This window comes from Hippocampus comes, unplaced genomic scaffold (genome assembly GCF_001891065.2).
Source record: "Hippocampus comes isolate QL1 unplaced genomic scaffold, H_comes_QL1_v1.1 scaffold122, whole genome shotgun sequence".
NCBI classification, from domain to species: Eukaryota; Metazoa; Chordata; class Actinopteri; order Syngnathiformes; family Syngnathidae; genus Hippocampus; species Hippocampus comes.
In genome coordinates this window covers 3188775-3202127 of record NW_017842059.1, presented here as the reverse complement: position 1 = coordinate 3202127, position 13353 = coordinate 3188775, and the positions used below count along the sequence as shown (strand labels likewise).

The 13353-nt window shown below is 43.3% G+C and overlaps 1 protein-coding gene across 1 annotated transcript in view; it reads right to left on the bottom strand.

Moving 5' to 3' along the window:
• The window catches only part of ecel1 (endothelin converting enzyme-like 1), a 54154-nt gene that overhangs the window by 32654 nt on the left and 8147 nt on the right, over positions 1 to 13353 (bottom strand). Inside the window, exons 2-6 of the mRNA XM_019861596.1 lie at positions 8060 to 9239; positions 4993 to 5061; positions 4514 to 4624; positions 4271 to 4363; positions 959 to 1083 (exon numbers count right to left, since the gene is read on the bottom strand). Coding sequence (XP_019717155.1) covers positions 959 to 1083; positions 4271 to 4363; positions 4514 to 4624; positions 4993 to 5061; positions 8060 to 8917 — 1256 coding nt within the window. The 5' untranslated portion in view covers positions 8918 to 9239. The remainder of the gene's footprint in view (positions 1 to 958; positions 1084 to 4270; positions 4364 to 4513; positions 4625 to 4992; positions 5062 to 8059; positions 9240 to 13353) is intronic.

Sequence of the window (13353 nt, the reverse complement as noted above, 5' to 3'; positions counted from 1 at the left end):
GCACTTTGGTGTGGTTGGTGAGTGTGTATGTGTGTGTGTGTGTGTGTGTGTGTGTGTGTGTGTGTGTGTGTGTGTGTGTGTGTGTGTGTGTGTGTGTGTGTCAAGGTATGCTTCAGACTAGAGTAGAAGAACTGAGAATGCGCTCTCAGTTGCGCTACTGAAACTGTAGAATGTGAGAATGATGTTGTGTCCTGTTTGATTAAACTGGGGTCGAAATGAAGGAGTGAGTGTCGAAATGTAGGAACATAATAATGTGTCGCAAATGCCACAAAATGGATCGGTTTTCATGTTATAGGGTTCCATGGGAGACATACTTCTTGAGGTACACTGTGTTTTTCTCCGGAAGCCTTAATGGAGCTGGAGTTTACTGTCCCTGGCTGACATATGTATCTATGTATGTGGGTGTATGACACAAATGACACCAACCCATTTTTCACATTGATGGCAAGGAAGTAATACACCCACCAGTCAGTCAGTCATGCGTGCAGCTTGAGTGTTGTTGTGTAGAGCACCGTGACTATTGGCGAGCTGTCAGTGGCTCCAACACACATCTTGACGTGGTGTAGCCCCGCAGCTTGTCAAGAGCAAGAAGGGGAAAGAACAATGTGTGTGCATGCCTGTGTGTGCAAGTGTGAGAACAGTGTGGGTAGATCAATAATAATCAGTTGATGTAGAACTGGAAGGTAATTCAACAGGAACTGGTGTGCACTAGCATCCTCAAATGTACACGCACAGAAGGCTGAAAAACAAGTTAGATGACAGGTCCAAAGAAAAGACCAAGCAATTGCTCTATCCAATCACATTGCACAAAGCAACCTTTAAAAAAGCACTCATAAAAGGACCAACCCAAAAATGCATATATCAAATACAATCAATTTTGGAAATCATTAGTGGAATTGCCCCTAAATACAACCCCTCACGACCTCCCCACTCTCTTTCCTACTCACTTATTTTTTACCTTTTCGATGTTGTCTTGATGATGTCGGACACTTTTTGAATGTAATCTGTGGCAAGCACCACAATCTCCTTGTCTTCAGAGAAGTTGTCATGGAAGATTTTATCCAGCAAGCGTTTCCAGTGAAGCTGTGGTCAGAAAATGAGTATGAAATGTTATTTCTTTCATAATGCATGATGCTTGAATTATTTGATTAACTTTGATGAATCCAAAATGTGAATCCCTATTTTACTTGGTGCTTCAAGCTTTATATCTGAATTGACTCATGTTATTTACCAGAGGTGGGCATTCCGTCAGTAATGACGGAAGGCCAGGTCACTCCCGGTTTGCTGGTGAATGACGAATGACAGGAAACTTTGAAAAACTGACAGATTAAGTGGCGAATGAAGTGGGTTTCGGTTCGTCACCAGAATCGTCAGGACCGACTGACCTTCTCAGTCCATCATTGACAGACTCCCGTTTTGCTGACGGAAACACGCGCCGTGTTTCTTGTGCGTTTGTACATGGGGGTGAATACCCACAGGGGTTTCTTCAAGCGGACTGCATTAACTATACATGGAAACGCGTCGCCAGAAACACTCAGCTTTGATCGACAGTAGATAGTCAACATTTTTCCCAAGTTTTTAGCTTTTTTTCCAAGATGGCAGTCATCTTCAAAAACTTCAATGTTGGTGCTTTATAACTGTCGCCGCTCAACGGCTGTGGGGCGAGGTGTGTTTTTTGTGCCTGTAATGGGCAGCATTTTTCACAGCCCTGTTTTGTTCAGCGATGATGTCGCCGCTGTGGGACAGTCTGTGTTGGTGTGGCTGGATAGATGGCTGGTGGAGGTGAGAATGAGGAGACAGGAGTGTCGGCGCGCAGTGCGTGATGTGTATTTGGAGCTGAGAGGAGGCGCTTGGAATTGAAGCGGATCTAAATGGGCCAGGAGAATTGAACAATTCTCTCTATTTGCCAATGGACACAACAGCTACTCGTTCACTTTCAAACTTAGCTTGTAGCCGACGCGTGTGGCGTCATGCACGCTGTGACCATGACGTCTCTGATACACTGGTGAAAGGAGACTGAATCTCTCCTCTTTCATCGAGAACTGCTTCCAACAACAAAGTGCATGCAGGAATAGTTGATCGGATTGTATAATTGTCACTGCTTTGTGTTATGTGTGCTATTGTGTAATTGTTATTTCGTATGATCTGGAAAGCACTTTGTTACGGCTGCAGAGGTTGTGAAAGTGCGATATGAGTAAACATGTATTGTCTTGTAACTCGGCCAACCAACTCTCTTTGCGGTTCCTGTACAGTAGGTGGCGGTAAGAAGCAAAAAGCACTAATCGGCCATTAAACGAAGAGGAGGGGAAGAAGAAGAAAGAGAAGAAGGACAAACCTGAAAGAGAAAGAGAGAGCTTGCGATCGCTCTAACCACATCAAAAAAGATTGTGGATAGATTTTGCAGAGACAGGAGTATGGTTAAAATAACGATGAAGGACGGGTGAAATTTCATGACGGTTCTAAAATACTGTTGACGGACTGTAATTTAGAGAAGCGAGATTGACGGATCGACGATGATAGTTTTGGTTTGGATTGAAATATTGACGGACTGACAATAACTGGAAAATGATGGAGCGGCAAAATTTACTGATGGGCCCATTTCTTATGTTATTTACAACAGTATATCACGTTACAATTATGTCTTCCAACAGCCAATTTCCATTCTCAACTGTGTGTTTTTTTCTTTCTGCTTATCACAGCGTTGTTTTCACTGTGTTGTTTGTGTGTCTCGGTTTCCCTCATCATCAGAAACACAGCCAATTCTCGGGAGTAAACATCCATGGTGCTCAGTCCACAATCAGAAGATTGAACACACCAGCCCACGCAGTTAGTGCGTTAAGAAAGCAACACTTTAATCATGAAATACATTTGACAAAATCATTTCGAAACCATACGAGAAAGGGAGTGAAGTATGTTTGCAAATGTATTCAAACTTTTTCACCTCTCCAAATCTGTTCTTTTTTTCTTTTTCTTTTTTTAGCAACTACAATGTCATGTTTTAAACCTAGCCAGTAAGTCAGACGTTCTATTATACTGTCGAATAATGCAGTACTTAAGAATGCATAATCACAGACTTCATTATAATACGTCTGTTCTAGGCTGAATCATTACCTTAATGAAACCCAAGGCATAGATTCATAAGTCAATATTCACAGTCGATATTGCATACTGTTATACAATACTGATTCTGCTGACTCTCTTTATGAGATTTCTTACCATGGCTGCATTTAGAAAGCGAACCCATGCTACCTGCGCTCGAGTCAGGCCAACGTAGCACTCCAACATCAGAAGCCACTAACGTCATTTAATTTGGGCAAGGCGATGGTTAGAACTCTTTAGAATTTGAACTAATTAGAATTATGGAGCCTGGACTGTAGAATATATAATTTCAATCACAATGATCAATTTTAAAAAATCTTCAAGAAGTCCACAAAATGTGACAGTTTCCCATTAATAATAGTAGATAAATTAAAAACATTTATTTTTTTGGACAAGATCTAATTAAATTAACGAGACCGTGATTGCTTGTTTGACAAATGATGCCTTGGGGTGCAAAGAGTTTAAAGCAAAGACCAAACAAAAAAAGATCAAGAGCGGTTCAGAGCAGCTGCCTTCCACAAATTCATTTTGAGGAATCAGTGAGTAAAGCCTCTTAATTACGCATCATGTAAACAAAATTTGCATCCTAAATTAATCAGCATCCTCCAGATCCAATTGTCAGACTAATTCTTATGCTTCTGTATCTGTTCACATTTCAATCTGCATCTTTGGCCCCATTTTCAGGGTTGCAAATTCACTCTCAGAGTATGTTATGTTTCGTACACACGATATATTTAATCTCTTTTTTTTTTTGGCTGAGAATTTGAAATCAGGCATTTTATCTTTCGTTTCCCCCGCATGTGTCTGTCCCTTCTAACCACAGAACATCTTGAGGATCTTCTGTCAGCATGCGCACTGCTTCAGGGTAGTGCCTCCTCCTTCTTCTCCTCGCTCGAAATCCAATTTACCTTTCCTCCTCCTCCTCCTGCCATCATGTCTAACACCCTCCAATGTCCGCTTATATTCTTTCCTCCTTCTTGCATTCAAGGCTCAATCTTAAGTCCTGCAGGGCGGACACTTTTGTGATTCACTTGGGCTGTGTGTGTGTGTGTGTGTGTGTGTGTGTGTGTGTGTGTGTGTGTGTGTGTGTGTGTGTGTGTGTGTGTGTGTGTGTGTGTGTGTGTGTGTGTGCGCATATGTGCACCCATGTGCGTGTGTATACAGTACTCACACCAGGAGCAGTGCGCTGCAGCTGCCTGAGTGTAATGCGGTTATACATCGTGCTGACGTCCTTTCTTTGGTCATCATATTCTGACATGGTGATCTGGAGAGAGATTTTACTGAACACTGCACACACACACAATCATGTGCTTCCACATAAACTGCTGCGTGTGCGTGCGTGCGCACACACACACACACACACACACACACACACACACACACACACACACACACGCACAAAGAATCAGCTCACATTGGCTAGACGAGTCTCCAGCTGTATAATCTCCTTGGACTTTTGTGTAGCGTTGTGAGCTCCCAGCATGCTTAGTAAGCGCTCCATCAGGGCCTTGTATGCCGCCAAGATCTGAAAGGCACAATGACTTCAGCACTGATCGAGGGGAGGAGTATCATCAATAACAGCTGGTGACGGCTTGACATGTGGCGAGGTGCAAAAGATGACAAAAGCACAGTGGGACACAGGGAAAAAAAGCAGGTGGTTTAATGCAGATGAGTGAGGCAAGTGAATAGAACAGATGGGAAAAGTGAGGGAAGAAAGGAAGAAAAGACAAACGGGTGAAAGGTGAAGAAAGGCATCATTTTGCAAAGGGGCTCGAAAATAGGATGCAGTCCAATGGGAACTAAGAGTAGAAGGGGAAGGGAAAGTGCCGTAGGCAAAGGGTGGAGCAAAATGAATGACAGAGGGTCCCAATCAACAAAAGCAGCGCTTTCTACCTTGACACTGTCCTCATCTTGACCCAAGTAAAGGCTTCTCTCAGGCAGCGTGAGTCCCTCCTGATCAATCTACACAGTCGTCAGACACACAATACAATGTCACAGTCACAAAAGTGCCAATATTTACAAGCTAATATATCGTCTTCCAATCGATTCAATTATCATCCCATTGAGTGGATTGGCTGGGTCTCGGGATTTTATATATACCTGTTTGTATGTATTTGTGTGTGTGTGCGTGTGTGTGTGTGTGTGTACACACACACACACACACGCACACACACGCACACACACGCACACACACGCACACACACGCACACACACGCACACACACGCACACACACGCACACACACGCACACACACGCACACACACGCACACACACGCACACACACACACACACACACACACGCATACATAAGGTGTCGTTAGAATTCAAATTTAACAATGTCACGAAATGATTAAAATCTTTCAATATGTTCTAATAATTATCTTTGTCTGAAGTTTGGGTTTGAAACTTGCAGCAGCCACGAATTTCAATTAAATGTGTTTGCCCGCCCATTTTTCCTTCTCTTCTTTCACCAGGAAAAAAGTATTTGTCACAGTCACACTATTTGATCCTGGATATGTGCTGCGTGTTAAACGGAGAAACAGTTCTGTTTGATAAGGTCGAACTCCATTGTTTAAACCAGCGGTTCTTAATCTGGGTTCGATCGAACCCTAGGGGGTCGGTGAATCCGTCTCAGGGGTTTGACAGAACCTCTGCCTCTGCCTCTGCCATGGAGGATAAAACACACCTGACTCAACATGTCAATTAGGTATGATATCACTGGCTGGTTCATTTTGTGCACAATTAAAAAAATATATACTTTATACTTAAGTGTACTAATTCTGTTTACTTTTTTTTCTGTCTTTAATAAATGCGGTTTTATATGTCTTGAATTTGTAAAAAAAATCTTTTATTTTTCAGAAATGAAGGGTTCGGTGAATGTGCATATGAACTGGTTGGGTTCGGTCCCTCTAAAAAGGTTAAGAACTACTATCAACATATACAGGGCAAATTATTGGAGCAAATTCATTGACAAATGCGTATTTCAACTCACAGGTATGTAAAAAGAATCCCGATGTGTAACCGCAGTCACAAATGTGTAATGCGAATCCACAAATGTGCGACTGAGGTCACAAATGTATAACTAGAATTGACAAATACGTGACTGCAGTCACGTCTATGGAACAGCCATCCATCCATCCATTTTCTAATCCGCTTATTATAACAATTAGCTGGCAACCAGTGTTCTCCGCCGACTGCCCGAAGACAACTGGGATAGGCTCCAGCAACCCCCGCGACCCTTGTGAGGATAAAGCGGATCAGAAAATGAATGGATGGATGGATGGATTCTCCAAGATTTGATGAATTAAAAAAAAAAAAATTTTTTTTCTTTTTTTACAAAGTCCATTTTCATTTCCTAATGTCGCTCTTCACAATGGTCTTTTTCATTATGTCGTTTTTTCCGTACAATGACTTGGTCTGTCAATCAAATCACATGAGGCGCAGCCAGTTAAGTGATTGGATGATCCTTTACATAGAAATGAGCACTTGCAGTATCGATTCAAGCGTATAGAGACTTGCCTTATCACTAATGCTGAGAAGCTTGTGGGCCAAGAGACAGATTGGCTGCAGGAGAGAATTCGGCTTCAGAGTGACTCAGGGAGGCTGCAAAGCGTTTGGATAGTAACGTAAGTTTACTTCGGGCTGAGAGAGGGCTGCAGCAGCAGGGTATTTTTGGCGTCTAGGATTGCACATAACAGTCCAGCATTGATACTACCAAATGGTTACGCTGGTGACCACACTCAGAGGTCCAATCCCACTAACTTTGATTGACAGACCAAGTTATTGTGCTGAAAAAGTAAAAAAAGGCCACTATGGAAAAGGACATTGTGAAATAAAAATTGACTTTATAAAAACATGTTAATTTTTTTTTTTTAATCTTTGGAAAGAAAGAAATTTACAACATTGTTACAATAAACATTATCCATCCATCTATTTTCGCATCCGCTTATCCTCACAAGGGTCGCGGGGCATGCTGGAGCCTATCCCAGCTGTCTTTGGGCAAAAGGCTGGGGACTCCCTGAACCGGTTGCCAGCCAATAACAGGGCACACATAGAAAAACAACCATTCGCGCTCACACTCACACCTAGGGACAATTTCGAGTACAGTATTCCATTAACCTGCCATGAAAGCTTTTAGAATGTGGTAGGAAACTGGAATACCTGGAAAAAACCCGAAGAAGCACGGCGAGAATATCCAAAACCCACACATGAAGGCCGGGGCCGGGATTGAACTCACAAATTCTGCACTGTGAGGCCGATGCGCTAGCCAGTCGACCACCAGGCCTCCTCAGAATAAATTATGAAATATTTACTTATTAATTTGATACCAAAGGTTAATAACACATTTACTACTACTACATTATTTTACAATTCAATGGCTATATTATATATTTGTATTTTATCAAAATGCTTTTTTTTCAAAATGTTGCTTTTATTGATTTAATTATGACAGACTTCCACTTACAGATCTATCCGCGCATTTAACCATGTGCTTCGGCATGCAAACCAATGTACACATTTGTAGGTTTATGTCACACTAATAAGACTCCAGTTACGTATTTGTAGATTTTCGTCGCACATTTGCGACTTCGGTGACGCATCTGTTGATTCTCGTCATCTGTGACTTGAGTCACCCATTTGTCAAATAATGTTACACATTTGTTAGTGTGGTTACAGATACTGATTTTTTTTTTACATATTTGTGGAGTGAAAGAATCATCTGGAAATGGTTTTGCTCCAATAACGGCCGCATAAAAATATCCTAATTAATGGTCAGTTCTGTGTGAATGAACTTTGCTGTCAGAGAGAATTAACCTTCTAGCATAATCTCACACACGCACGCACGCACGCACGCACGCACGCACGCACGCACGCACGCACACACACACACACACACACACACACACACACACACACACACAGATACACGCACAACTTAGAAATGGACACCGTTTCTCACCCTGATTGCATTCTGAGAAGAGTTTTTGTCATCCACGTTGACGGTGAGAGAGAAGAACACAGCAGTGCTGTACACGCCCTGCGTCCTATAAAGCAGTTCATTGAAATCTGGTCTTTGTGGGGCACCCTCTTTCTCCCAGCCAGCAGCACCAGGAGGAGCCCCAGCCTGATCCCACCCTCCGCAGCTGTCGATCACCTCCATCATGGGGTCGGAGCCCAGCTTGTCGATCTCCTGGATGTTGACACAAGATCTGTAAAACTCCTTGACTTTGCGCTCTGCGGAGTCAGGCTCACGCCTCTGAATGGGGTCCAGAAGGATGCGCTGCAGTTTTTCTTCATTGTGCTCTCCTATGGCCGTAATGATTCCATAGCTGAGCTTGTCCTCTGGGATGGCGTGACGCCTCAACCAACCTCCACACGCGAAGGAGTAAAAGTCCTGGCAGGGCTGGATAGTGGGGTCAATGTTGGCCTGCACAAAACGCGCTGCCCGTAACAGGACGCGTCTCCGCTGGCAGTCCTGCCTGCACTGCGGGTCTTGCTGGGCCTCCAGCGAAATGTATTTTAGAGCGAGCATGCTTCCCAAAATGACACACATGCCCGCTGCGAAGACCAAAGCCGAAAGGAGGCAAATCTCCCTCCGGCTCCATCGGGGGAGCCCGCCACCGCTGCTAGCGCTGCCTGCATCTCTGTTGCGACCATTTGACCAGGTGCCACCGCGCCCACGCGTCATGTGACGGTCCAGACTGCCACCCAAGTGAAGGGTCATACCATTACTGAGGATGTCACTGCTGTATCGGCCACCATATTTCACTTCCTGGAACTCATCATAGTGCGCGGTGAGTGAGTACGTCTTCTCCATGACAATTGGATGTTGTGAATTAGATGTCAATAGCAGACGGCTGCGGGGGGGAAGGGATTAAAGGGGATTTATTTTGTGTTCAGATTAAGACCATGACTCCGACTGAGATAAATAGAGAGAGGCCACACAGGGCAAAACACGGATGATGCGGACTTCGTAGGCGACGTTGCCTTTGTTCCTTTCAAATCGCGAGCCGGCAGAATGAGGACTTCCATTCTGCATGAGGAATCTCCTGGGTCTTGCTCTCTATCTCTCTCATCCTCTTTCTCCTGGCTCCCTTTCCATTTGTTCTCCTCCTCCCCAACCAGTTCCAGGTCACCTGCTGATGAAAATAAGAATGATTCAGGCGGGGGCTTTAAGGAGCAAGAGAAATATTGAACAGCCCGGAATTAAAACTTTTGGCACAGTTTTTATACATATTCTACCCAAATATTTTGTGTGGCAGCGAAACCTGTTGGGTTAATCGTTGTTTCTGAGGGAAGTTCTGATGATTCACCACTTTGGATGGAAAAACGAGAGATAAGAGCTCAGAAGTTGGGAGGATGGTTTTGCCACAGTAATTGTGTGCTTCAACATAAAATGCACTCAGAGAGAGGAAACAAAAGCATCAACCTTTGTCATCAGAGAAATCATTGGCTGAATGACTATTATCCACGTGTCCTAAAAGAAGGAAAGGTTTCATCCAGACCCATGTTGTAACCAAGGGAACAGTCATAGTACGCTGTCAGCACAACAAATTACCGTATTGGCCCGAATATAAGACGGTGGTTTTTGCATTGAAATAAGACTGAAAAAGTGGGGGTCGTCTTATATTCCGGGTCTAGACATTATACCAATTCATGACGCTAGATTGTGCCGGATATCATTGAAGCGAATGCTGAACTTGACTCCCCATGCCAAAGTGAACCCCTGTCACGAAGAATAAAAATAAAAATAGCGGTAGCACGAAGAAGAAAAACAAAAAATAGTGGTAAGAAAGAAAAGAGAAGAAAATAATAGAAGAGATAACAGAAAATGGAGAAACGTAGCGACAATCTGGAGAAAAGTGGGTCGAAGATCGGCCAGGTTAACCGGCAGCTGAGGAGAAGTTATGTACTAATTTACATTTCAAAAACCAGAAGCCATTCATTTACGAATGTGATTGCACTTTAGTTTACATATTTAAATGTTCAGATATTAAGATTTGAATGAGGCAACATAACATGCTTTTTCTCTCAAATATATTGTTCTAATCATTTGCTTCAGATGTACTGTAATTATTTTCTGTATAAAAATGAATTTGGTGTTCAAAAAGTCTTTTTTCAAACTTGAGTCTTGAAGAGGGTGTCGTCTTATAATCAGGGCCGTCTTATAATCGTGCCAATACGGTAAATCTCGTTTAGATTAAATGTTAAATCAGCTTTCCATATCTATGGTTGCAGTCGTAAAAACATCTTTATGAAGTCCGTTTAAAAATAAATAAATACAGTAAATAAATAAACAAAAAAAGAATGCTCAGTAATGTATTTGTGAAAGCCCACAGACCCACAAGGGAACGGTACATCCAAATAGTCCAGGGTTGTCTGCTCCAACTAATCCACTGCCCATACTGCCTGTAGGCGATATCACATCCCACAATGACAGCACCTGCCAGATAAGTCGTGCTTGTACCAGTGTGAGTGTCTACATCTGGATGGACGGGGTTATTGGTCAGCCAGAGTCAACCTGCTCAGAGCTATGAAGACCATCACTTACGCCTGGTCTTGCTGCGGTTGCCTCGTCTGAAGACTCAACACTGGCCTTTGACCCTTTAGGCTCCAAGGAGTCGTCGGTGGAGGCCGAAAGGCTTTCCTTGCCTTGTCATGGATGCACCTGCAGTACGGACATATGCACAAACTGTATTTGGCGCTTGCACAAACACCATCCATATTCTTCGAGTACCGCACTGTAATTGTATGTATACCAAAGTTATACAAAGTTACATCTTGCCTTGAGTGTAGCATCTACATAAAGAACGTTGCTGTCATTAGTGCCCTCAAGTTTCTGTCACTTCGTTATAAGGGATTCGGACCCTCCTCATAGTGTTAATCATGGGACAAAGTGCTGTGCGGTTCAAGGCAAATTGGGCATCCAAAAGGGCAGAAAATAGGAGTAAGAATTGTGGAAATTCAACCATGAAGTGTATCAGTGAGATGTCACCGTCCATCCAAATTTTCATCTATCAAACCTCCACTTTGGTACACGTGCTCAATCTGTGAGGAAAAAAATACATATCATGACATCAGTTTCATGTACTTAATGGATGAGCACATATTCCCTCTACCTCTACTTATTATAATGCACAAGTTATTGGATTACATGATTCCATGATTTCGATATATGCCTCCTCTCTTTGCAACTACTCTCCTCTGCTTTTGAAATGCATGTGCACTCCCTTGTGCCACAGCTCCTTAAACACTACAATAAATTATGGCGGTACACACACACACAAACACACACACACACACACGCACGCACACACACACACACACACACACACACACCAGAAAACTAGGGTATGGATAATGGATTGGATCTTGTGAGTTCCATCAGAGAATGCTTTGTGTGATGAATGGCTATTTACTGAACATGACAGCCTCTGATATCTGAGGGTAACTTATGCTGAAGCATAAGCGCACAGGCACACACACACACACACACACACACACACACACACACACACACACACACACACACACACACACACACACACACACACACGCATTGCAATTGCATGGACACTGGACACATACGTGGAAAGCATGTATCTCATGAGACATTTCACTTTGGCAGCTTTTCCGAGACACCTTTATTCTTTAAAAAAAAAGCTCTACAACACAACTTGTTTATATTGTACACCTTTGAAAATATTCTCTTCACATAGTTGGGAAATCATCACCTGGCGGGGGAACATATTTTTTTCCCATTGGTCCTCTTCCCCTACAGTTGTTGATCAGTCTTAAAAGGCTGGAAAATTTACATGTTCATTGTTTTTGTACACATAGTTGGGTTTCTGGCCACTGATCACTTGTCAGATTAAATAAACGAGCGTTTGTCTGCCTATTTCTGAGGATATGTCTGTGAGCAAGCTTTTCCGCATGTCGACAAATTGTGGCATGTCTGGAATTTACATAACTGCTACCAATGCTGAGTTTCTCCACCCAAGAAATGGCAGCGAGGCTGGCCCTAGTCCAGCGCCAGACTACACAAGAACTATCATGTCGAAAAACAAAAGATAAGCAGGGCTGCAGCGTTAGTAAAGATTTAGCATCAGCCGCCGTGTGTGGCCAGCATTGACTTCAGTTAAGTTGTCGACATGGGGGCGGGGAGGAGTTGCATTTAGCGATGCCAAGTGCGACACAGATCCTCTAATTGACGAGTTTATATCGGTGGCTTGTTGATGTTGGGGGAGAGTTGGCCTTTCTCTTCCTCCGCGTGTACGTTAATTTCGGATGATGACGATGCTGGTTATCCAAATACAGGCTGGAGAAGATGAACAGTACCTTCGAAGGTTTTTTTTCTTTTCTGCAGTTTACGAATCGATTAAGGCAAATGTCAAAGTGCCGGCCCGCGGGCCAAATCCGGCCCGCGAGAATGTTTTCAGTGGCCCCTGGGATGATATTGATTTATTATTAGAACCGGCCCGCGGACCGCAGCAAGCCGAGAGCCCGCAGATCTTTTACACGCACCAAAACTACATTTCCCACAATGCAACGGTGACGCGCCAAGCAGTCGGCCGCTTTATTTAAATATTTATTCGTCTAGCAGTCGTTCCCATAAGATAAGATAAGATAAGATAAGAAAACCTTTATTAGTCTCGCAATGGAGAAATTCCCAATTCACAGCAGCAAAGTTATGAAAGGAAGAAGTAGAACAACAAAATAACAGTGACATTAGCTTTCAGATGCCCATCAAAAATGGCAAAACGGAAGGTGGACACTGAGAACCGGGGGTTTCAAACAAGGTGAGAGTCGAAGAACATGTTCATGGACGTAGCTGGAAAACCTGTGTGTCTTCTGTGTGGAGAAAGTGTGGCGCGATTGAAATAGTGTAATCTGAGACGACATCATGAAACGAAACACGCAAACAAGAACATGGACATGGAGGGGGAAGGGGGATTTCATTAAAAACGGTATACTTAAAGTTTGTGACGAAGTTTACCCCGAAAAAAAGCAACTCTTTTTAAACGTGAGCATTAGCAGAAACACAATGGCAGTGTTTCTGCAAAGATACGGCAGTGCGTGCTGCGCAGTTTGACGGTTTCCTCCCCGACACAGAGGTCCCGCTGCGCATCCAGGCTGCTCAAACGTTGTCGAAAGTTTGGCAGCACATACGTGTGTGAACAACTATATTCTTTGATGAAGCTGAACAAAACATCACACAGAAGTCGATTTACTGCTGAACACCCTCACTCAATT